This window comes from Genypterus blacodes, unplaced genomic scaffold (genome assembly GCF_046128005.1).
Source record: "Genypterus blacodes isolate CSIRO-AG114 ecotype Tasmania unplaced genomic scaffold, CSIRO-AGI_Gbla_v1 ptg000045l_1, whole genome shotgun sequence".
In the NCBI taxonomy this organism is placed as follows: Eukaryota; Metazoa; Chordata; class Actinopteri; order Ophidiiformes; family Ophidiidae; genus Genypterus; species Genypterus blacodes.
The window spans coordinates 2,865,268-2,890,218 of NW_027466858.1; the positions used below are offsets into that span (position 1 = coordinate 2,865,268).

Sequence of the window (24,951 nt, forward strand, 5' to 3'; positions counted from 1 at the left end):
ACAGAGGGTGAAGACGTGATCATGCTTCTCAAATACAGAGAAATGAAGCAGCCTGAGTGAGGCTCTGAGGTTTGCGGTGACTCACACATGCAAACTGGCAAATTTTGTTGGTTTGACAGTCAGATCACTTGTTTGAATTGTGTAGATCGATCCAAAGGTGTTATTTTAATGGGGTTGGCGAGGGGGTTACTCCAGGGGGGGGTGTCTGGAGTAGCATGTCTGGGGTTTGCATCAGCTCAGCCGCCACACATCTGTTTAGATCAGAGCTCTGTCCGCCTTCAGCTTGTTTGTGTCGACTCCATCACAGCCAACTGTAGTGTGGATCTTCAAAGGTGCCGTGCCGTTTGTCTGAAGGCCCATTATTCCAAAACCCCCAAGAGTTCCAGAAATGCCCCATTGGACCAGTTGGCCCATAAAACTTACGGCCCAGGAAACATACATACATAGGTCCAACGCTCCCAGAATCCACTTTGAGTTGTTGGAGTTCCCTGACTGCTGGTTTGAACAGATGCAAGCACACAGAGGATTATTCCTCATTACTCATACAGACGTGTTCTTGCTTCTCCAATGAACTGTTCAGTGTGTGAAAATCTGGAAATACAATAGAACGAGCACATTTGTGTTCACATCACAAAGAACCTTCTGCCCCTAAATGTTGATAAACCTGAAATGCTAATCTCAGGTTCAAAGAAGCAGAGATTGACTTTAAATGAAATAAACTCTCCTGTCTGAAGCTGCAACACAAAAACAGACCAGATGCCATATTAGCTATATTCCTGTTAACAGCAGGGCAGGTTTGAAGGTTTATTTATAAAATATTGCATGGCCCTGCTCCTGCTTTTAATATCTAAACCAACTCTTCTAGTAGCACACTGCATTTCTTTGGAACAAACTTCCTGCACTCGGGAAAGAGGCAGAATCTCATGCGATCTTTAAATCCAGACTAAAAAACGCACCTTGTTTGGTTTAATGTTATTTGCTCTCCATCCTCTCCTCCTGTACTCCCACTAACCGTCCCTCCGGCCTGGTTAACGGGGATGTTGTGGGTTCATTTAAATCATGTTTTTAATGAGTGTGGGCGCATTTAAATCGTGCTTAAAAGTGTGTGGGATACCCCCGGAGCCCCTTTCCCAGAGTTTGTCTTTGAGTTTGAGTTTACAGGGCTGTGACATATCCTCAGCGAGCCGTTACTGAGAGGAGTGAGTAACACTGTTCGGCACAGGATATTGGGTAATGTGAAGTGTTCTCAGATAAAATATGACCCCTGTGGAACTCCTCTGGCAGACTCACTGCTGCTGTAACTTCATTAAAGAAACATGCCATATGTGCAAGCTTGATGTACTTCCAAACACATCATGCCAACCAAGGCTATGTTGCCAATTAGCTGCATATATCTATAGAGGACTATTTGAATTTCCCCTTCACCGCCGTCTACAGACTATTGTTTGTGGCATTGTGCTGCAGTGGGGTTAGAGGAGAGCAGTGTGTGCCTGCATGCCCAAGTAGTGCCAATTTCAGCAGGCGGAAGAAAAACCTGCCTTGTCAACAATAAGCCCCTTTTAAAATGAACTTGTAGCCTGGCTGAACACATTACCCCTGTCTCCACCCGGCAGATTCATTATACTAATGAAACAGCTAGCCGTTATTAATTCTCAAACATGCCACAGCTCAACAATTACAAGAACGTCCAGAGCAGAGATCCAGGCTGGAGCGCTGCCAGCCTCAGTTAGCAAATGTCACAGAGTGGAGTGAAAACTGGAGAGTGTGTGTGTGTGTGTGTGTGTGTGTGTGTGTGTGTGTGTGTGTGTGTGTGTGTGTGTGTGTGTGTGTGTGTGTGTGTGTGTGTGTGTGTGTGCGTGTGCGTGTGCGTGTGCGTGCGCGTGCGTGTGCGTGCGCCAGCCTGAGCTCGAAATTGGATTAACACCATAAAGTGTGTGGAAATTACCAAATGAGTTCTAACTAACCCAACAATATACAGGGGTAGACAATATCCAGAGACGGGTCAACACACATCCACACAGCAGCTGCTCCCTTTGTTAGCACGAGATGTGTACACAACAACAGAAGTGGGCTAAGATCAACACAATTCAAATCATGTACATAATGACAAACACACGTCATATGAAGAGTAAACTGAGCGGCAATAATCTGTGGGCTGTGTGTGCGCTCATCCTGGACTAATACCGGACAAATGCGCTGCGATTGCTGGAGTGGAGGGAGCAGTGCGAGTGTGTGTTCAATAAATGAATATATGGAGCAGGAACATTGTGATGTATGAACCAATAAACATAAACAAGGCCGTAAACAATCACAAAGGCTAACAAACAGGTGGCAGTTATGGCTGCTGTGATTCAGAGCGGACCGGCGCCGTCACAGGGAGGCTTGTGTCTCTGTCTGCCTGTCTGTCTGTCTGCCTGCCTGTCTGTCTGAGCTAAATGCTGGCTTCAGTAAGAGCCACTTGAATGTTTGCTTTATCAGAAAACTTTCCATTTGCATTCACTTACTAATCGACTGTTTGGGCTCGTATCTCTTGTTTTTACTACAAACAAATGTAAGGCAAAAGCTCAAAACATCCCAGAACTAACATGTCAATTGGGCAAAACTGTTGTTAATGCCTCTCCCTAGGCATAAACAAATAAGTTGTGTATTTGCCTTCCTCATGCATGTCTCTAGTCAGAAGGTCCAGGTTGTGTCTGAGCCTTTAGAGCTCCAGGAGACGTTGAGTTTTCCGTGTGAAATGGAACTTGTCAAAATGAATGGGGTTGATGTAAGGTTGTCAAACGTTGTCAGAAAAAGTAAAGGCTCTCCACCGTGCCCTCAATGTCACGCCTGTCAGCTCCACAGTGAGTTCTGCCGAAGGACGTTTCACAGGAGTCGCCCTCAATTTCTCTCATTTACTTCACTTTATTTTCAAACAGCAGTTGTGTCTTTTGTCTTTGTCATGTCAGCGTCCTTGACATGAAGGCCCGGTTGCTCCTGGATCTCTAGAGGAGGGCGCTTGTAGTCTGTAGTTTGAAATTGTGTGATATCTAATAGTTTGAACTCGAACCAATGAACTTGGGATAGCTGCTCGTTACCAAAGAATATATTTCACCGCTAATGAAAGCCATAAGGTGAAGACAGGTTCAAAGGAAATGGCTGCGTATTTCTTTTCACACTTTCCTCTGAGGCTCCTTTGCTCCTCTTAGAGCTGTTAAATATCTCTTAGAAGTAGAAAATCCTCTTTCAGCAGGATTCCTTTTATTTGTCTTCTCTCGGGATGAAACAAACAAACATCTAACTACCGCGTCCCCGGCCCTTTAAGCTCCGCCTTCCTCCGACAAATGCCGCCGCTAAACACACTGTTGATACATCCCTCATACTTCCACATTGTAATGTTACAGCTGTCACAGCCGGATCCTTAAGTACTGTTCTAAACTAAACGAGTTGATAAATCATCCAGGCTCATCCAGGCGATCCAACATGCTCAACTTCATAAAGCTGCTTACTGATGACTTCATCTGGCTGAGTGTAAGAATCATTCATCTTCTGCTTTTCTCTTTGTTTCTTTGGCACGTTCCTTTTTTTTGGAATGCTTAGAAGTTCTTAAATCCGCGGCTACAGTGATAAACAATGTAGTAACAGAGGTCATAAAACTGGGGTGTTTGTAGAGAAGAGATGGGGTCTTTTTATTCTTAAACCTGCCGTCTACATCACTGCACAGAGGGGGAACACGCGTCCAAGGCCAGCTAAGCACATAAACAGTTGTCTACTAGTACATAGAGATGAAGAAGACTTTGGTGAGCCGCAGATTATTCTGTCACAGTGAATGCTCGTCCAGACAACACAACCCTGCGGTGGCTCCGTTGTGCTTGATCATTGGGCGAATCCTGTTTATCCTGATTATTGCGTGGTGTTGTGTTGTATTGCACTGTTGCATCTTCAGCCATGGCTACGGCTCCAGATGCTGCCTCACACCTAACTAGGTGCTGTGGGACCGGGACTCATTTGCGTTTGTGTATTTGATGGCAACAAACAGTCACACAATCCTCTCATGGTTTGATTAAGACTGCTGCCTTTCTGTTTTATGTCCTGGACATTTTCAACTAAAGTGAAGTCACAGGCAAATAACCACAAAGAGAGAAACAACAAAAGGTAATTGAAGCGTAGACGCAATCAGCTCGGTGTCTCCTGCAGATTACAGATGTATTATCTTCCCCTTCGTCTTCACCTTGCAAGTTTTACAACTCCCACCGAAGAACTGGTGGTGCCAAACTGTCAGAGGGCTTTAGAGTTCATCCCAGGGGGTTGTGTGTTCAGTGTGAGGTAGGATTTGACCTCATAAGCCTCATTTCTCCCCTCAAACTTGGGTTCGTCAAACTTCTCAGCCCTCAGTCAAACCACACTCTACACTCTCACCACACTCACTCAGTAAATCTAAAGCACATTAGATCTTTGGACTTGAATCTGTTTGCATTTCCCCCGGCATATGTTTGCATGAAGTGGGCATATGGGGCCAGGAGGATAGAGGCTGGCTCTCTCTCTTATGTCACACAGCGCAAAGGACCATAACTTCTCCGCAAAATGAATCAGCTTTAAATTGTCACGGCTCCATGTGGCGGTTTATTTGATGTGCCTGATTGATTCTGTTTTCCTATTTTGGCTGCTTTCCCACTCGCCGGGAAATAAGGGTGGAGAGAGTTCAGAGGACGGAGGGTGAGGGAGTGGGTGACAGACGGGAGGCAAAGAGGCAAAGAGGCCCGCCTCAGCTAAATGAGGTGTTGCTGGAATTATTGGTCAAATCAATCTGAGCGGCAGTGATGCCAGAGCTGTCTACCTGCAGGGCAGCAGGAGGAGGTTTATGACATCATTCTGCTCCTGATAGAGTGGGACAGGCAGACATGCACACGCGCGCACACACACACACACACACACACACACACACACACACACACACACACACACACACACACACACACACACACACACACACACACACACACACACACACACACACACACACACACACACACACACACACCGTTTTTGCACGGCGCACAAGTAATATCAAGTAAGTCATATTTATTTTAAGTCATATTTGTTTTTTCTAATCAAACAAAAGGACAACAGAGAGGTAGTTTGGGCTCCATGTGGTGTTGTCGGTCACACACAGAGCCACACACACCTGGAGCTGCTGCGTCTCTCCTTTACTGATGCACCAGCTGTGTCTTTGACTGACAGACTGACGCCATAGACGCCTGGAGCAAGAGAGAAGTCCATGGCATCAGGTTATCATTTAGAGCTCCCCGTTCCTGTTTTTAAGTTTTGGAATAGTGCTCATTACTCATTACGCTATAGAAGTCTTCTAGAAGCTGCTGAAGACGACACGCCCCTTTCAGAAGCTCGTCAGCTGGTTTCCGAGGGCAACACTGAAGTGCACAGGCAGTTTCTGACCTGTGTGCACATCAGTCTGGCTGTGTGAGACGCAAACATTTAGTAAAACGGCTTTACAAGCTCACAAGATGGCTGAGATTGACAAACGACACACCTTGATTTACTTCAGCTAGTTAGAGCTGTATCAGAGCCTATCTGCCTCTTCTTACCGACCCTCCCGTCACATCTTCTCCCCTGATACTTCACTCCCTGACCCTCCTTGAATGTTTGTATTTTCACTCATAGAATCAATACTGTGCTGTGATTAATATGGCAGTTATCCAGTCATCAAGCGAACAGCTGCTGGCTCAAGCCTTCCTCATCTTCAGGCTCGCTGCCACGCAGACACTTCCACAACTTTTCACAGGAAGTTATGTGCTCCTAGCTTTATGTTTCTGCTTTGCTGTCCCATTCTAAAATTAGAACCTGCTGTCCATTACACAGATGACACTTTTCACACCTGGCTAATTGCTGTGAAAAGCAAGCATGATTGTTAGACCTTTAATTTCAAAGTGTCAAATGGAATAATAACACTAATAATAGTCTCTTTCTGCGCCTGAGACAGGAGGTTGACTCCATCCCAGTAGATGTTATTCCCCTTTAAGCCCTTTGTTGTTGCTGTGAAGGGGTGAGTCTGGGCCAGACAGTGACCAAGAGGCCCAAGTCCGACCCCGACCTGAACTATTGATTAAGACCTGCATTGTGCTTAGATATACAGTTTGTATATTTGAATATCACTCGTTCTCTGCAACTGTTTTCCTGCAGGTCAGCTATTTGTCAGTGTCAGCAGGGGGGAACCTTGCTGGATGCTGGATAGCCAGCATGATTCAGGGTGATCTGATTGGTAGTCTGCAGGAGGATACTTCATGAATTAGACAGTTATGGCCCAATTATAACATAAATTGCCTTGTTAAATAGATTTTATGTTCTTGGCAGTACATACACATGTGATTTAGTGTGTGTGTGTGTGAGAGAAACGGTGACGGGGATCTAACCGAGATATCTCTTTTTCCATTACTTACATCCTCAGCTTTGATGATGCTGCTGTGGTTCTTTATTACCGTCATCAGTTTTATCAGCGTTAATGCTAAGGTTTGTTCCTCTGGCACTCTAATGCAGAAGAGATGAGCGGATCAATCACAGCTAGATTGGCTCCCGGAGGAGAAATAAAAACCTGTGTGAGACGGAGAAAGACGGGCAAGGAAGGATTCTGAGGGAGATTTTTAAAAAAGGGGAAGATGAGACGGAGGAATGAACAAAATAATTATACAAACAGGAAGATGTGAGTTATTGTTCAAGAGGCCGGAGCAGAGGAAATAGGGAGCGAGACTGTTTGTCTTCTCTGGGCACAAAAAAGTTCCTGTGCAGAGAGAGTGAAGTCCTTATGGAGAGCAGGAGGCTTAGAGAAGGTAAGAGTGAGTCAGAAGGCTCCGGTCAGAACAAATAAGAGGGTGAAGATGTCAAGCGGGGGCGTTTTCTCTCCTTTGTGTCTCAGGCCAAAGCACTCCCAGCATCGCAGAGAAACTAGTACAGAAGGTCCGACCTTCAGTGGAGCCAGGAGGAGGCCTGTCGTTGCCACTCGTACAGTTTGATTTGGCTTCTTAATAATACTTTTTCTTCAATCATTGTTGATTTCCAATTGAATGGTAATGAAATGCTAACATTCTGAGGGTAGAGACAGTCGGAGAAAATCCAGGCAGACGGAGTAGTTTGATCATTCTTTTGTAGAGGTAACTGGCACTTAGGAGAGTCCTTCTACAGACACAGGGAAGGTGTTGTGGTTGTGGTTTAATTTACCTCTAACACAGCCAGTTTAGATGGTCCCACATGTACGTAATGTGTGTGTCATCCGCATAGCAATGAAGCTGAAGACCACAGCTTCAGATGACAGCAGGATGACGAGCAGAGGGCCTTGGACTGAACCACGGAGATGGATCAGACCTAAAGCTACCCAGGGCAGCAAAGTGCTCCCTGTCACTGAAATAGGATAGGGACCAGGTTGCGGACAGTTTCAGTGACGGCCACTGGGATGTCAGATGAAATTGTAGAGCTTGAACGTCTCTCTTGTAACTGTAAGTGAAGATATTGTAAGATCAGCATCCCAAGCTCAGTGGTGCTGTGTAGGTGGTTTCTAATTGTTGAACTAATTTGGCCATTTTTCAACATGAAGAGATGCCAGATTGACTTTTTGTACTTTTTTGGATTCTCTTCCCTGACAAAGCATTTTTTCCCACAGTCGGACCCTGTTGGCACTGGGAGCAGCGCCGGCTAGTTGTTGTATAGGAACAAGAGACAGAGGTTGTTTGAAGAGAGGAGATTCGATTATGGCCAGAGCAAATGATTGTCCAGAGCAGGAGATCATTGTATAGAGGAAAGACTGAACTTTAATGCTATAAAGACGGCAGAAGCTAGAAGAGGCAAGGACAGAAGATGAAGGAAATATAGAGAATGTGAAATTAAGAAGAAATGAAGGTAAAATGAGGGTCTAAAACGAGGACGGGGCTGTTGGTTATCATGGTTGGTTATTCAGAGAGGTAAGGAATGATGCCGAGAGTGGAGAGGCAATATTTATGAGGGCCAAAGGGGAGGGAGGGAAGAAAGGAAGGAGAAGCCAAGGCAGCGTAATTACAAGAGCTCTCATCCCGGGCTGCCATTGGGGATGTTTCTGTTCTCCACTTGAGCTCGGCATTGTGTATCCACACAGCTGGTGGAGAGTGCGAAGAGAGAGGCAGGGGTGTCGGGGGAATCTCTGCTTTTACTAAGGACTTGTAGCTATTTCTCAGACAGAAATGATTAACTATGGCTAAAGTAAGTCATCTCCAAAATGACAGAAAAGTGGCAGCGCTTAAAACTGTATTTATGCTTTAATCCGTGATGTGTTTGAGTTCATTCCCCGATGTAGGACAGCAAAATGTGGGAGGAAGGGACAGAAATTCATAAACATACTCTCGACACTGGAGCTCATTCATCATCGCAGTTTGATTGGTGCTGGAGGGAAAACTGCATTTGTTATTCAAATCCTGTAAAGAGCAGGTATACAATTTGCTGCATTAAATGGAGACAAAGACGGGAAGAGGGAGAACGAGGCATCGACAGATTAGACGACGAGGAGCTTTCTAATCGTCATAGATGATGGATTAGGCTGAGTGAAGACATGACAGCACCACCGAGCAAATAAAGCTGTGTGTGTAGAGCTCACTTGTTCAGGGGGAATACACACACACACACACACACACACACACACACACACACACACACACACACACACACACACACAATGCAGTCATCTCTCACACCTTTCTTTTACTGCTTCCTCCTGTTGTCTCCTGTATGAGTTTTTCTTTTCCAATGTCTGTACACTTTGTTCATAAGCCCTTAAGTGTGAAAGTTGAAAAAAAAGAAATAGTGAAGTCTTGGGGGCTGTCAAGTCTATGAAGAACACAATCAGGCGTCTGTGTCTTCTGTCCTCTCTCGCCCTCAGCTTTCTCAGATGTAAAGTACACACACACACTTAATGTGTTTGTTCACAGTGTGTCGGAGGTGATTCATCTCTGGTCATTTTTGATGCTGTGGTTGTACTCAGATGTTGTATTGAGCCATGCAGCAGGGTTCTGGGGCTGCTGTGGGTTGTAGTAGTACATGTTGTACATTTTCACAGTCGCATCGTCTAGCTTTCAGTGAAGCCATTACACTTTGTAATAAAAGGGGATTCTATGGTATTGCATTAAAACAAAGCAAGAACCACACTTGTTATAGAAATAAATGAAGGTGTTTCACTTAATAACATTACATTACATTACGATCATTTGGCAGACGCTTTTATCCAAAGCGACTTACATTACATAACCACCCTTCGCAGAGGGGGGAGCAATTGAGTGTTCGGTGCCTTGCTCAGGGGCATCTCGGCAGGGACTCGAACCGGCGACCCTCCGGTTCCCAAGCGGAAGTTCAACCCACTGAGCTACTGCCTCCCAATTATGCCATATCTTAACCAAGGATTGTTTTAAACCAGGTTGATTTCTACTAATAAACATAACAACAAAACAAACTAAATTGTAGTAACCTCCAAAAGCATTAAATACAACATGACCTCCTCAACAAAAGGACATTCAAGATGTGGACTCGTCCCTGGGGTGAAGTTAGTTCAGACTTTGTCAAGCCAGTTAATGCAAACAAGGCCACAGTGTGTTGAGCTTCAGTCTGTCTACCAGACGCTCCTCCAGCAAAGCCTTGAACAAAAGAAGATTCAGTCAGAAAGAGTGTGTTTTGTTCTGTACAGACGCCGATTGAGTGTTTGTTAGTTAAATCAGCGTCGAGCAGCATCCGTGTTTTCATCCTTGGAAGTCTGAAGATTTGCCTTCCACTTAGCAGGGGAATAAGAGAGCTGTAAGTAAACTAGCACTGGTATATTCCTTTAAAGTTATACCCATAGAGAAAGGGAGGGAGGAAGAGAGCTGTGTAGAAGATGCACCCTTGTCAGGCCCCCGGGCCTCTCTTTGGGCCACCTAATGACCCTCACATGCCACAGTGCCCTCAGCCTTGATTGAGATAGATTTGTCTGTCTGAGTTTTGATCATGGGATCTAAAACATTCCATTCCCTTTCTTTCTTTCTCTCAAGTTCTTTAGACCTTGTGGCAGGAGTCCATAGTCATAGTTATTACTGTTATTGCTATTGCTATTGATTTTCAAGATTATTTTTCACTGATAAATGAAAATGATCTGGACTAAACGATTGGAATCCTGAAGCTTTTTGATGTAAACAATGCAGTTCAGTTCTTTCTGTAGCTCTGGAGGAGACGTCTACACTTCTACACTTCTCAGCTGATAGTTTGTTCCACTCTCAGGGTTGTAACCCTGTCGGAGGAGCGCTGACCTGGACTGGAACAGAGCTCTCTGACACAAGGCAGTATGCTTGGCTCCAGGAGGCCTTGATAATCTCCTGGTTCCATTGGGTCCTGCACAGACTCAAGCCTCGCTGTGGCAGAAGCAGCAAACAAAACAGAGCCTTCTTCTCCTCCTCACAGTATGGATTTTTCCTTGAGGAGCTTGATGTTTCTGTTGTGAGCAGCACACCAAGAATGTCTAAACTTCAGGCAGGCTTTCTGTCTGGTCAGCTTGTAGCAGGTCAGAGCCAGAAGGACTTGATTGTTTCCAGAGCACTTAACAAATGAATTCTTAGATGGATTTAATGACTGGAATGTGTTTCCCACCCAAGGGCAGTGACAGCAAGTCCACAAACACCAGAGATGAGAAATCCACAACTTTACCATGAACCCAATTATGTACAGTTAAGTCAACTAGATGTCTGTCTCTAGAAATGGATGAATGACTGCCCATGGAATATTCAAATATAAGGATGGGATGAACAAAATTGCACTTGTCAAGTCTATCTCCAAGGGACGTCCTTTTTAAATGAACGAGCCACTCGTGACTCGGCCGTGCAGTCGCCAAAACCGGGAGCTCTGCAACCAGGCAACCAGCCATCACTCAGGCACGAGCGCCCGTCGCATGTTTGAGTAATTTGCGTCAATGGCCTGTGCAAACTGATGGAGGTAATAGAGGCAACAAATTAGCAGCTTGTTCATATTTTCAGCCTTGAGCTTTTGGATGGGAAACTGAGAGGGGAGGAGAGGAGAGGAGAGGAGAGGCAGCACATAGCAAATGCATTCAGATAAACATCCCAACATGCCGTCTACATGCTTTTTCCAAATCTAATCCTGTGAGTATAATGTATAATAAACTAGACGGCTGCTATTTATTTCATTTGCTCATATTGCTACACACACACACACACACACACACACACACACACACACACACACACACACACACACACACTCACTCCTCATTAGGAGTAGGTTACAGTGAAATGCAGGTTCAGACATTGATTATGTAACATCTCTCTTCATGAAAGTTCTTTTTTCTTCCCCTTATTTCATTGGGACTTCAGCACAGGGTTGACTGGAGTGTAACTTGCTTAAGGTTGTGTGGTTGTGTGAGCAGTCGGATGGTTCCCAGTTTGAACCCAGCCTTGTTTTTTTTTTGGTTTTTTTTACCACATTTGCCTTCTGTCCATACTGTATGTTTTGTTTTCACAATTGATCCCCAGCACAAACACACTAAATAAGTCATAAATATGGTCAGAAAGATTCAGGTTTGTTACGGTGGAGCCTCCTTAAAAAAGATGACACATTTTCCTGTAGATCTCTAAATGCCCACTTAGTTATTCCCAGGATGAACGAGTGTTATCAAATCAGTTTTCCTCTCAATCAGGAAATGGGATGAACCCTCAGGGGAGAGAGGGGTTGATCATTATTGGACACGGCTGATGTTTGCAGCCCCGGGTCCAATGTTGATGCAATCGGCGGCAGTTGTTGGTGATGCAGTCGGCCACGAGTCGATGTAGTGAACACGCCGTCTAAATAATCAATAACAAGAGCTTTCACTGGGTAGTAACACATCAGCCAACAGAGGGCAGCACTGAGGGGTTTATACATAATTCAAGCTATTTCAACAACCTGGCAGAGGGAAAAGGGTAGCAGATAAATTGTGACGAGTGCCGTCATGTTAAGAGCCGGCATATGTTCCCTGACATTTAGCTAATATCTTGTTTTGGGTGCTTAGGTTCTTTTATTACTGCGATTAGGTTTCCTGATTGAAGTGCCATGCAAATGTAATGGAACTCAGCCCATCACAGCCCAGCAATTTGGTTCTGCCTTTAGCTCTTCAACCAGTACAGCCAGTGATTTTATTCCTGGAAGGGTTATCGCTGTTTTAAGTATTATTTTCAAAATAAAAGCATACAGGAAATGTTTGTTTGTTCTCTTTAGTGAACCACTTTGGGGTATAGGAGACCAAAACTATGACCTCAAAACTGTGATGCATACCAAACTGAACTGTGGCACACCCTTTACACACACACAGACACATACCGTAGCGTCCGTATTAATCACACTTTGTAAGTAAATGTCAGAGCATGTGATTTATGCCTTCACACACATGTAGATGTGGGCACGGCGCCGATGTCCTGAGTGGAATGAGGTCTGGCCGCTGTGAGGCGTTGGTCTGCTGGAGTGTTTGATTGAATCGTTGACATGGTGTATTCATTAGCTTCGCTGACAACCTGAACCCCGATGCCATCACATTAAGAGTCGCTCTGGCTTCTTCCCTTTGTGTGTTTACTCTTCATTGTGTCTGAACAGAGGGATTATTAGAAGGAGTAATTCTCTTTTGGCTTAGCAGTTTCTCAGCATAATGCCACTCTTTCAATCCAATACTGGAATGATTCTTTATTATGCTAAAGAGCTTAAAGGAGTGGGCTGTTTGTCTCTGTTTTAATTCTTTGCCGCGCTGCTTCTTCCTCTAAATATCCAGACCTCGAGGGACTCTGCAACAACAGTATCACTCATTCCTCACAGATTATACGTTGTTATTTTAGGTCATACATTCTTGTTCAATTTCCATGCAGCAAGATTTAGGTCGTAGCATTATGTGCCACAGAGAGAGAGAGGCACAGTGGTATCACTCATTGTGGCTGGCTTGATTTAATTTATTCACTTTGCTTCTGTAACTGATTTATTTCCAGCCGCCTGCTGCGCGGCGTGCAGCACAGATGAATGTCAGCCTCGTCACTTAGTCCTGCTTTAAATTACACTGCATTCTATGTCTCCTCAGTACATGCGGCTTACCACTGTGTGTGTGTGTGTGTGTGTGTGTGTCATTGTTGGATCTAGCAGGAGGGCGGATCTGCGTCAAGGATTAATTATCAATTATCCATATTATGATGAAACAAAATTAATGTCACGGGCAAACAAGCTTAAACGCCACACGTTTCAACACAATTCATGTTATTTTTCGGTGTAAGATTGAGGGCTCAGTCAGCTTTACAGCAGCCAAACAACAAGTGATGCTGAGCAGAACGTATGGTTGCAGTATCTCCTCTCGCTTATTACGTAAAAAGCTGCGACCATCGCTGAGTGCTGAATATTTTTAATTCAGGGAAACTAAATGGGGCGGTTGCGTAATACGACAGTTAGTCTGTGTCATTGTGCTGTTAGATTACATGTTGAGAGGTTTGTGTGTGTGTGTGAGCTGTTGGAGTGTGTTTTGTGGCCTGTGTGTGTACGTATCACACTCATCTCCCCTCTCCACATAACTTTTGGAATATTACGGCTGGCTAGTTTGGCTTTGGTGTCACGTAGCGATCCAGGAGTGAATAAAACAAGACGGCTGCGAGGAAGAGATGAGGTGGGCTTACGGGCAGGAGAGAGGGAGGAATATGATGCTACGGAGCGAGAGGAAGGATGGAGACCTGGGAGAAAAAGTGATTTGGAACAACTGCAGCCCATTTTTTTCTGTGTGAATCCACCGAGAAGTACAAAAAAGAAATGACAGAATCTGAGCGTAGTTATCTGATCAGTGTAATTATCCTCACTTCCTATTCATCAAACACAGTGATCGGTGTAATTATCATCAGATTCTGTGAGTCAAAAACAATCTTTCCTGCCTCTCTGCCTCTGCACTCTCTGTCTGTCTGCTCTCCCTCAACGTACAGCGCACTCTTTCCTCTCACACGCTGTAATTACTGTCATGCACCAACATCAAAAACTTCACTTAGTCTCTCCTTTTGCCGCTTTTTTTTTTGTTTTTGCAGCATCCACGACCTGTCCTGTCCTGACCTTCTCCTTTGTGACTGAATAATCAGGGTCTCTGAAGCCTGAATAGTCACCGAAGAACCTTTGCACAAATATAATGAGGTTAACGACGCGTTAACAGTAATGGGTAGAATTATTGCTCGACTAAAGTGAGCGCTCGGTACTTTCAGCTTTGATTTTTCTTTTTCCATAATTTATTTAAATTTTCAGTGGTTTTAATTGTAATAAACGAGGTCGAGGGAAAAAGGCGGCGAATCCAATCACGATCGTTTGTGTGTTTATGGATTGTTAAAATAAGAATTGCGCAATGGGAACGGAAGGCAGAGGAGGAATCCATACTGACGACCAACCTCCCGCCTCTGCCGTATTAACATTCCTCTGTAAGCGCCTGTTGTACTCGCAGCCTGTAAATAGAAGGCCGTCACATGGCCGCCCGTCCCCGCGGTCTTCTTCTGTCTGCCAGCTCGGCAGAATCCCGGCTCCCCGTTGGATTGTTAGGACGGCACTTAAGCATGTCAAAGACGAGCTCTTAATGCCGTCTCCATTCATGTGCGCGTGTGTTTCATCTTTGCTCCTGCTCCTTTTTATCTTTTATTAATTTCTGTTCCAATGCTTCTCTGATTAGTTTCTTTTCATTAACATTCTCTGCCTGTCTGTCCCCCCCCTGCCTGTATCCAGTATTTATCCAACATGTAACACAGTCGTTGCAGTCGCAGTACAGCAGATGTTCTGACGCCACAAAATGAACTTCGGTGAAAGTCATTAGGGTCAAAAGAGAAGAAGAGTTAGCATTTATTGGAGCATTCAGACGTCAGACATCACAGATATTTAAGAGGTTTGGCATATTGTGCTTTTGGTCTTCTTCTCTTATTGTGTATGTCCTATATTTGGCAGGATGTGTTGGTTGTTGTCATGGCTGCAAAATGTGAGATTCCCTCCAAAGGAAATCCATGAAATCAGCCTGTGGTCCTGAAGACAGTTAGTCTAAACTCATTAATGCACATCTCATTAACAAATCAATGTGAACATATTATTGCCGTTACAAATAAGCCGACCGATACACTGGATCATGTTCCTCCTCTACTGTCACAGGCACTTTAAGGTGTGTAGTACACAGTGTGTGTGTGCAGGGAAGGGCTGAACTACTGAGTCAAATCCTCTCCACAGAGAAACACCTCTCTCTCTCTCTCTCTCTCTCTCTCTCCCCATCTCTCTCTGTCTCTTTCCCATCTCTCTGTCTCTCTACCCATCCCTCTCTCTCTCCCCATCTCTCTCTGTCTCTTTCCCCATCTCCCTCTCTCTCTCCCCATCTCTCTCTGTCTCTTTCCCCATCTCTCTCTCTCTCTCCCCATCTCTCTCTGTCTCTCTTCCCATCCCTCTCTCTCTCCCCATTTCTCTCTGTCTCTCTTCCCATCCCTCTCTTTCTGTCTCTCTCTGTTCTTCTCCCCATCCCTCTCTCTCTCTCCCCGTCTCTCTCGCTCTCTCTAGCTGTCTCGCTCGTTTAAATTGATCCCAGATGTATTTAAAGCCTTCACCTAATCAGTGAGCAGTTGGGGGACAGTGTAAGCATTCCTTCTGCTGCTCAATCTAATCTGACCTGGCAGCTCCTAATGGCTCCTGATTTTAATCCTTTCACATCATGGGCCCACTTAGACCTGTGTCGCCACATTAGCAAAATACTGCATATTAATTAAATACTACAATTGATCAGTTAACTGCCGGAGAGAGAGAGAGAGAGAGAGAGAGAGAGAGAGAGAGAGAGAGAGAGAGAGAGAGAGAGAGAGAGAGAGAGAGAGAGAGAGAGAGAGAGAGAGAGAGAGAGAGAGAGAGAGAGAGAGAGAGAGAGAGAGAGAGAGAGAGAGAGAGAGAGAGAGAGAGAGAGAGAGAGAGAGAGAGAGAGAGAGAGAGAGAGAGAGAGAGAGAGAGAGAGAGAGAGAATAAACACGCTGCGAGGAAGAAGAAGTAGATGCCCACATTTGAATCCCTGTCAGTGTTTCCATGTCTGTGTGTGTGTGTCGGTGTGTGCGTTCTGCTGTTGCATAATGACAGTGAGGCTGTGTGTGTGTGTGGGTGTGAGAGAGAGAGCATACTGTGGGAAGCTGTTGTCAGGTTTGATACAGGTCTTGCGTTGGTATATTGCTGTCTCCAGCTGTTTCTGCGGTCTCGTATTCCCACTGGAGCGGCCTGTATAAACCCCATCAGCGCTTTTTCCTGTGATAGACGCTAATTCCAAGCTTGTGTAATTTTCCACCTTTGCACCCTTTATTCCCTATTTAGCCGGATTGTTCCCTGCCTCACCCCTTTGCACCCAAAAGGCACCGCTAAAGCCTTAGGAACCTTCTATCAATGTCTTTGTTCCCACAGGTATTGATAATGAATGTGGGAACCTGAGTCAGTTGGAGATGAAGCGTCTTTCCACAGGGGAAGGCTCGGGATTTAATAAGCCAACTTAATTGGGCAGAGTGGGGTTGACAGAGATGCAAACGTCAAATCTCTCATTGATCCAGATAAGAGATCTGAACCTGGTGGGTGTAATCATTTATTTTAGCCAGCCTGGGTGCCAGAGGACAGCAGCAGCCTCTCAGCTCATGTTCCCTTCCTCCATGTGTAGCTGAGACAGAAGCTTCATACTAACGAGGTTAACATTCCCTCAGGACGGTTGATCTGATATCGACTCGGCTCTCTCGTAGTTTAACCCCGCTGTGTTTGATCTGTCGTAGTATCAGAACTAAACTGGAGTCATGGCTTGTGTGTGAGCTGTGACACTTTGGTAACCTATTTAAGACGCAGCAACACACACACACACACACACACACACACAGCCTGTCTGTGTGGCCTATATCGCCTGCTCTCATTACTGGATCTCTAAATGGGCAAGAGACCAGAATTGGTTACATAAGTGGTTTGCAGCTGATGGAGTTGTACCCTGGTTTTAATGTGTTACCTGTGACTGAGGGTCTGATTGCTGAACCCAGACACTCACAGTTTCCTCCCCAACTAAAACATCTTGAAGGGCATTCCTTTCTGTAACAGATGAGGCGTTTTACCTTCTTAACATTCACAGGTCTGTTGTCTTAAAGCTCCTCACCGTGTGTGTTTGATGCTCATTATGCCGTATACCTCTCCTCAGGTCTCTGGGTAGGATCGGCCCACCATGGCACAGGAGAGCCACAGCCGCAAACCGACGCCCCCCCCACCAGTTCAGGATGAGAACAGACCTGGTGTAAGGACACAGTGTACATGACACCTCCTCACTGCACCTCCCTCAGGGTCTCCTTCACACTAGACATGTTGACTTGTACACAGAAGTGACTAATCCAATTGTATCACTGTGTTTTCTTCAGAGGCCTTGTCATTATGTAGCCTTGCTGACTGACACACATAAATACTTGTTACTTGTTACCTAAGTATTTATAAAAGGTCTTTTGATTGATTGATCGATTCTTCTTTCGATTTCAACAACCTGTTAAAATCAAAGGAGGAAGTCCCGTCTTCATCCCTACAGTCCAGCCTTCAGTAACGATCCGTCACTTCTTTCACGTGCTTTCATTCACTCCACTCGTCTGGTTTGTGATATTCATAACCATCAGTCAACCGGGTGAAAGCGCCATTGATTGGGTTTGATCCATTAGGCCGCTTTCATTCAATAATCAATTTGTGTGTGGTTCAGTTCATTTATAACACCGTGGCACCTCTCACACACATCAAGCTGATACCTGGGAAACGGGGAAGATGTCACGTTCTTTGGACTGATTGCTGTACACACACTAGTACAGGATACATGATGCAGCCTCACATGGCTCTGTACTCCTACTCACTGCCTCTCCTACAGAATATACTAAAGTCTACTTGATCCAACGTGAAACAAAGTCATGACGGATTGAAAATGGAATGGAACATAAAGGCAGTCCTACGTTAAGACAGGCCAATGTTTTGCTCTTCAAACAATGTATGCTTTTGTATTGATAGAATCTAATTTAGCGTTTCATCACCTGCGCCGCTTCAGTTGCCAGCTTGTCGTAGACATCAGTGTGTTTGTCACCCATCCAATCAGGCCCTTTCACATTGACCCGGTCCAGTGAAGGAGGGAAGCTCCAGTCCCCATAAATCACCACATCATTTGAATAACAGGCTGTGATGGCGGTTCATGGGGATTTGATACAGATTAAGGGTGTGTGACGCTGTGTTTGCATTTTATGTTTCTCTTGGTCTCAGCTGTTTTCAGCATCAAAGCTCAAGCAGAAGCTGATGCTGGTGGTTCCCTCTCTGGGCGTGTGCCGACCAAACGTGAGCCGGTGCTGCCACCAGTGCACCCCGGACAGCCTGGTGAGTGGGACAACACGAGCGTCAAGACGGAGGACACACACATCAAACAAACTCATTATACCTTATATAACGGTTCAGATAGTTCAGCTAACAAACAACACTGACAGACGGCATCCTTTAGAGTCTTGTAATCAGTTGTGGCTTTATTGGATTATAGGGCTACAAGTTGTTTTTATCAATCTTTTAGTCAAAATAAAGTCCCAGATGTCCGTTACAAATGAGGTTCCATCTTCAAATTCCTTGTTTTGTCTGAACCGTAGTTGACCTGGAGAAGCCAGAGCTGGGATTGTGTCACACACACTGCAGCTTAATGTGGTTTGATGTTAATAGTCAGGTCAGTCGGAGATGTGTTTGTTTCTCCTTTTGTCTCGTCGCAGCGCAAGACACTCGGACAAAAATCTGCTCCCCTCGGCTTCCGGAACGTTCTGTCTGTGGCTGAGACTCACACCAGGTATTGCAACTCCTGCTGCTGCTGTCGAGGCAAACGTTATAGAAATGCTTTCCGTGCTGACGTGCACATTTCCGTTTGTTTTCTCTTCTAGGTATCGAGGCTGGCTGGTGCGGAGGCTCTGCTGCGTGCTGTTTGTGAAGGGATGCAAGGTTTATCCCAGTCCTGTTTGCAACAGACTGGAGAGAGTCTGTCAGAGTAACAGGTACCAAAGAGAAAGGGGGATCGGGGGGCGAGATGCCAGAGGAGAGTAGATAAATTATTTATATTTAGACAAGGAAACAGGCCTCTGCTGGAAAGAGAAGGAAGGAAAAGAGATGAGAGACACACATAGTGATGCAAATGTCAGGACTGTGCTGACTGAAGGAACGTGAGACAACTCGGGGCAGATGTCAGAGTTTCCCTCTCTGCAGTTTTGAGTCTCGTGTCTTCCCGCTCCTTCCTCATCATGATTACGAGCTGAACCTTTCCCTGACCTCCGTACTCGAGGGTGTTGTTATCGCCGTCTCACCGGGAGGCGGGTGCGGGGCTTTGTGGTGTGTTGCTGTGTGTTAGCCCTGCTGTCCTGTGACCGTGTGTTTACAGGGTGAAGGAGGCTCTGGAGGCACAGGAGGGGGGAGATGGCGAAGGACGAGTCAAACGCCTCTCAAACTACCTCCCCCTCATTAACACCTGCATTTCCCCCGGCCTCCTACGGTGTGTGTGCACGTGTGTGTGTGTGTGTGTAGATGGATGATTTGCATTGTGATGTGTCCTGCACTCAATTACCATGAATTAATGTCCAATGTATCTGGATAGGGAGGATATTTTACATACTGCTGCTTGATTATCTGTCATGCTTCATGGGCTCAACAGCTCTAGGGCGATACAGTATGTCAGGTCTTATGATTGTGTTTAAGGGGTAAGTACAGGTCCTGTTAGAATACTTGCGGAACGGAAGCGTCTACCTTTTCTTTGATGACATTTTTTTCTTGTTTTGGCTTTTTTCCGGTTGGAATCTCTGTTTGAAATCTCCCTGTACTTTCACTGCCGCGCCTTTACTTTGACATTCTCACTCGCCGTCTCTCATTTCCTCCCTCTGCTCTCGTCCCTCTGCTTTCCTCTATCTATAGCTGTCAACCACGCGCGCGCACACACACACAGACACACACTATCTTACCACTTTCCTCTTGCTTTCTTACCCTCATCACTCTTCTCTGCTCTTTGTCTGTCTCATCATCTCCGTCTCATTTCCATGTTGGCCGCATTTAACTCTGTCCTTACTTCACTTCCTTCCCTAAAACTCCTTTTATCTACGTCGTTATTTTCCGAGTTTCAATATATTCTGTACGTTATTGCCTTGTGATTTCTTCCCATTGTCCCCGTCTCGCCTCTTATCTGCAGTCTCTCATTTATTGCCTTTTCTCCCACCCTTCTCTCGGCGCATCTCTCCACCTATCAACCACTCCTGACTAGATTTGTGGGCTGGGTGACGCTGAAGGTTTTTGGCTCCTTATTTGGCAGCGTGGAAGTGAACCTCAACCATGTGGCAGGTCTGCAGAGGGACTCACAAGAGGTGCTCACACACACTACATGGATAAGATGTTCATTCAAAGATTTTCCAAAAGGTCGTGGACATTTTCTCCCACATACAGAAAGCGTGCGGCCTCTTTGCACACGGACGCTGTGGGGGTTTTGGCCCCACAATCTTGGCTCAAGATGTGAAATTAGAGTGTGCTCAGGCAGCTAATGAGATAAGAGAGCTACATTTACTTCCCCATTTACCTCAACTACATTCCATTTCTATTTGACCAAAGAAGTGAGATTGTTTTACCTACATATCTATAAAAGCTCTGGGGTTGTATCGCTCTGAATAACGTTAAAGCTTTCATTACATGCTTGGCTAAATACACACAAGTAAGTATGAGTCATGCTGCTGTGGCAGAGTTTCAAGATGGGCGATGATGCGTTATTGAAGGTGGACTGCAGCTTCAGGAAGGCAACACCAGCAGAAGTTAATGGAGTGCTTCAGGCTTCATATAAGATTCATCTAGACACATTTCAACCCCTGAAATGGGGATATCATCAAATCATTTCTTAAATTCCAGTGTTGCTGAAGTTATGTTATTAAATATTTAACTAGCCTTTGTCTTCATTTCATTTAGGTGTTAAAAAAAGTGGTAAAAGAAAGGCATTATAGTCTCCATCAGTCTGAGAAGTCTTTAATTTCAGGGCTGGGCAGTGTGACAGATTGTAATTACATATATTACACAATGTTTGCCACCACAATCCGTCTGATTTCCCCTTTGTTATTTCAATGAAGTGCAATTTGATCCTAAATTTCAAATACTGCATCTTTTTGCTGAACAATTTGATAGAAGAAAGCATTTGAGATGACATTGAGCATGCAGTTATGAAACATTTTGGAGATTGTTTTCATAGTCAGAGAGGGGGAGAAAAGAAAAATAGAGAAAAAGTCCTTAATGAGAAGAAGGATACGTGAGCCACGTGTGGATTAGCTGCAGAAGGAGACTAAACAAAGCTGACATAACAAACTGTATCAACAGAGAAGAGGAAGGTGATTGGACTGAGAATGTAAAGAAGTTCCACCAGTGAGGAGAACATGGAGAATGTGCTCTGCTCGTTGTCCGTGTCAGAATCTTTATAACCTTAAAAGATGGCATGAATGTTCAGCGAGTAAAGAAAGTGCAGGGGTGATTGCTGATTGGCATGAAAGGTCCGATCTGAAAACGCATCTCAAGTTTCCATCAGAAAATATGTAGCACATGCTTGATCTGTTGGAAAGAATGTGACATTTGAATCTGGTTCTCTCACTTTGACTGATGGGGAAACTGGCATCCAGTGGAAATAGCTGAATGTTATTTGAGTATTTTCAAATTTCGAGGCAAAGGTTGAATATTTCTCAACTATGAAATATATTAAAATTGTCTGCTGACAACCCAGAATATCTCAATTCTGAACTTTTTTTATGTCCATTTGAAGTTTCAAGCTGAAAGTGTGTAGAGCTGTGTTTGTTTCAAAACAGGGCCATTTTTCTCAGAATCAGGAACATGTACTAAATTGGGTCAATAGGTGTTTAGGATCAATGTCCTGCTGCATGATCGATGGTGGTCCTCTAAGTTGCGATGCGTTCATGCGGATCTGAGCAGAGAAAAGTGTAGAAATCGTAGCTCTGCAGTAAAAAAAGTCAAAAGAACAGAAACAAAGAAAAGCAGAGGGAGAATACATAACAAACCCTCTTGACCTTGAAAATAACTTTTGCACGCTGCGGGCTCCTCGTGATCACGCGTGTAAAAAATAATGCATGATGAGATATGATTGTTTTAGTATCTAAGCTGGCTTTAGGATATAAATATATCTCATTCTGCTGTTTTGGCTTGAAGCTTGTGGGGTTTGATGGCTGATATTGGTTCAATACAAAGCCACAGGCAGACTGGTTTGGTGTTTAGCAGTCTGTGCACAGGCCACCTTTGTTTGCTACGATGAATGACAATGTGAAGAATCTTATCCTATCTGAAACTGCATCTGCTCGTCTTTGATTAGGGCTCTCCGCTGGTGTATGTGTATGTGCGCCAGAGCGTCATGGACTGTGCCCTCATCCCTCTGGTTCTCCTTTCTCACCACCTGAGAGTCCCGTACACTCTTTGTCCCGTTCAGATTAACAGCTCCTGGCTACGGTACATACACACACACACACACACAGCATGTACATGTAGATGTCCTGAACAAAAACTGTATTTCAAATTGAGCTGGATGTGGCTTAAACCTGATCAGTCAGTGATGTTCAGCCAAGAGATGGAGCTAAAACTGGTCTAGGGGTATCGTTCCAATACAAAAATGGATTTGTGAAAGTCCGTGAAATTGTTCCAAGGTTCAGCAGAGAGCAGAGTTTGCTGATACAGATTCAGCCGTGTGTGTGTGTTCGTCCCCACAGCACCGTTCTGCAGAGAGTAGGGGCGCTCCTCCTGCCGACCTCGGCGCTTACAGAGCACGACGCGGAGAAGGACGACCTCTACACCCCGGTGATGGCCGCTGTAAGTCTGACATGCCTCTGATTTAAACCTGTAAAGTTGAGGTAGTTGTAGGCGATCCAATCAATGTTGAATAAATCACAAATTAGCAAACATTTTGACTAAACGGTAACTTTCATAAACACTCAAGCAAAGTAAATAAAGCATTTCAGGGTAAAGCAAAGATTCAATGTACTCAGCGGTGCATTCAGGGGTGCGACTCGCTCAATTCAGACTTAATGGCGTGCCGGTTGCTTTTCATTGGCGCCGCATAATCTGCCGTTATCGCAGTCGGCTCTTCAATCACAATACAACCTGCCTCTTCCTCCCTCTGCCTCATTCCCCGGCTCCTTCTCTACTCTCTGTTCATTCTCAAAACTACCAAGAGACCCCCGAGTTTCACAACAGAGACGGCAACTCCGATGCTGTCTGCAGCGATGAAAGAAGGGAGAGGAGCGAGGCGGGAGGGCAACAACGGGGGGGTTCGCTTCATTGTGTGAGCTCGGCGCATCCACGCAGGTCCTGTCCGGTTTATATAGAAACACTATGTGTCGGGTTTTACCTCATTTGAAAGTCTTTCACGCTCTCTCTGAATGGCTTCTCGAAGTCTTTCATGCAAACTCTTCTCAGGCGTCTCTCTCTCTCTCTCTCTCTCTCGTCTCTCTGCCTCCTGCTGGGCCTCAGTTGCCTCTTTCTGTCGTTGTGATTAGCACCTGTTAATGACGAATCCATCGCTCTTTGTGTCTGGCTGGGACCTTACAGTGTTTTTACCAGTTTGCCAGGGGAAGTGTGTGTGTGTCATTTCGAGGAGTAACTGGCTTTATTAAGATCAATACGGTGCTGTACGGCTCAATAAAACGACTCAGCTTGACATTAATCTGCAATAGTACAGCCGGAGTGGAGCATAAACAGGTTGTTTATGAGTGACGCAGTAAGTAGATTTTCCTTTTTTTTTCATTGGCCATTTTGTGAGTAAGCATATTGGTTGTGTGTGAGATAGCAGTTGTTGTGTATTGGCTGTATATCAATGTTAATAGAGCGTTATTGTTTATCGAGTATAGGCCTGCTTAGCTGCCTCTCAGCGGTGATTGAATTTTCCATATCTGTCTGTGAGACCAGAACACCATCCGGGTCAATGCAAGTGTGTGTGTGAATGTGGTTAAGAGTCCCCACAGTCCCTCACCAGTCAACTCCTTATCCCATCAGCCCTGTGTGTGCTGATGTCCCTCTCCCCCGCCTGCCCTCTAGCTTCCCTCGTGTGCCCTCCTGTCCCACCTCTTTGTCTTATCTACAAGGTTTACACACTTTCTTATGTTCACTTGTAAAATGTATGGCAGGCATTTTATGGTAATCGCTCCCCGACTCCCAGACGTTTAGATGCCGTTGTTTCTGCCATCTTTCTCTCTCTCCCTCCCCCCTCTCTTTCTCTCTGCCTCTCTCTCTCACACACACACAGCTGCTACGTGAGCTGCTTCATGAAGGCCAGGCAATAAGTGTCGGTGTGTCACGGGAGTCTGGCCAAGGTGGTCAGTGGCTGGCTCACATCAGACAGCTCATCAAAGAGGAGACTGTGCCCGATGTCAGTGTGGTGACTGTCGGCATCTCCTACGACTCTGTTCCTCAGGCTGACATGCAGGTAGGTACGCGCGTGTGTGTGTGTGAACGCACAAACGGCTACACAACAGATTCGGTTTGAGGATAAAACAAAACTCCCACTGATTGTAGCTTTGAGAGTTTGAGACGCTGCTGGTTGATTAGGTGAGGTTTCCATTTGATGTTGGTGGCAGCAGTGATTGCCATTAGTCTCCATTAGTCTTGGCCTCTGTTGTCATCACTTTGGTGCTGGAGAGTGGGTGTTGTTTTCGGTTAATTGCCATAATAAGGCCTTCGCCTCATCAATTTGTTCTTGTGCAGAGACACATTGCACAGTTGTGTATATTCAGTCGGTGTTCGTAAACACACACTCCGACTGGCTCTTCATCTTAGTGCTCATCATAGATCCTCCTCATTAGCGATCCTGCTGCTGTAATGTGCCTCCTAAAGGCAAAGGCTCATCATGGAATTATCTCTAACTGTGTGTGTGCGTGTGTGTGCGCGTGT

General features: G+C 45.2%; 1 protein-coding gene across 1 annotated transcript in view; it reads left to right on the plus strand.

Annotated features, from left to right (window-relative positions):
* The first annotated feature begins 3,388 nt into the window (after positions 1-3,388).
* The window catches only part of gpat2 (glycerol-3-phosphate acyltransferase 2, mitochondrial), a 32,762-nt gene continuing 11,199 nt past the window's right edge, over positions 3,389-24,951 (plus strand). Inside the window, exons 1-10 of the mRNA XM_076149322.1 lie at positions 3,389-3,510; positions 17,198-17,290; positions 18,283-18,393; positions 18,771-18,844; positions 18,936-19,046; positions 19,427-19,537; positions 20,297-20,396; positions 22,385-22,518; positions 22,776-22,875; positions 24,308-24,487. Coding sequence (XP_076005437.1) covers positions 17,222-17,290; positions 18,283-18,393; positions 18,771-18,844; positions 18,936-19,046; positions 19,427-19,537; positions 20,297-20,396; positions 22,385-22,518; positions 22,776-22,875; positions 24,308-24,487 — 990 coding nt within the window. The 5' untranslated portion in view covers positions 3,389-3,510; positions 17,198-17,221. The remainder of the gene's footprint in view (positions 3,511-17,197; positions 17,291-18,282; positions 18,394-18,770; positions 18,845-18,935; positions 19,047-19,426; positions 19,538-20,296; positions 20,397-22,384; positions 22,519-22,775; positions 22,876-24,307; positions 24,488-24,951) is intronic.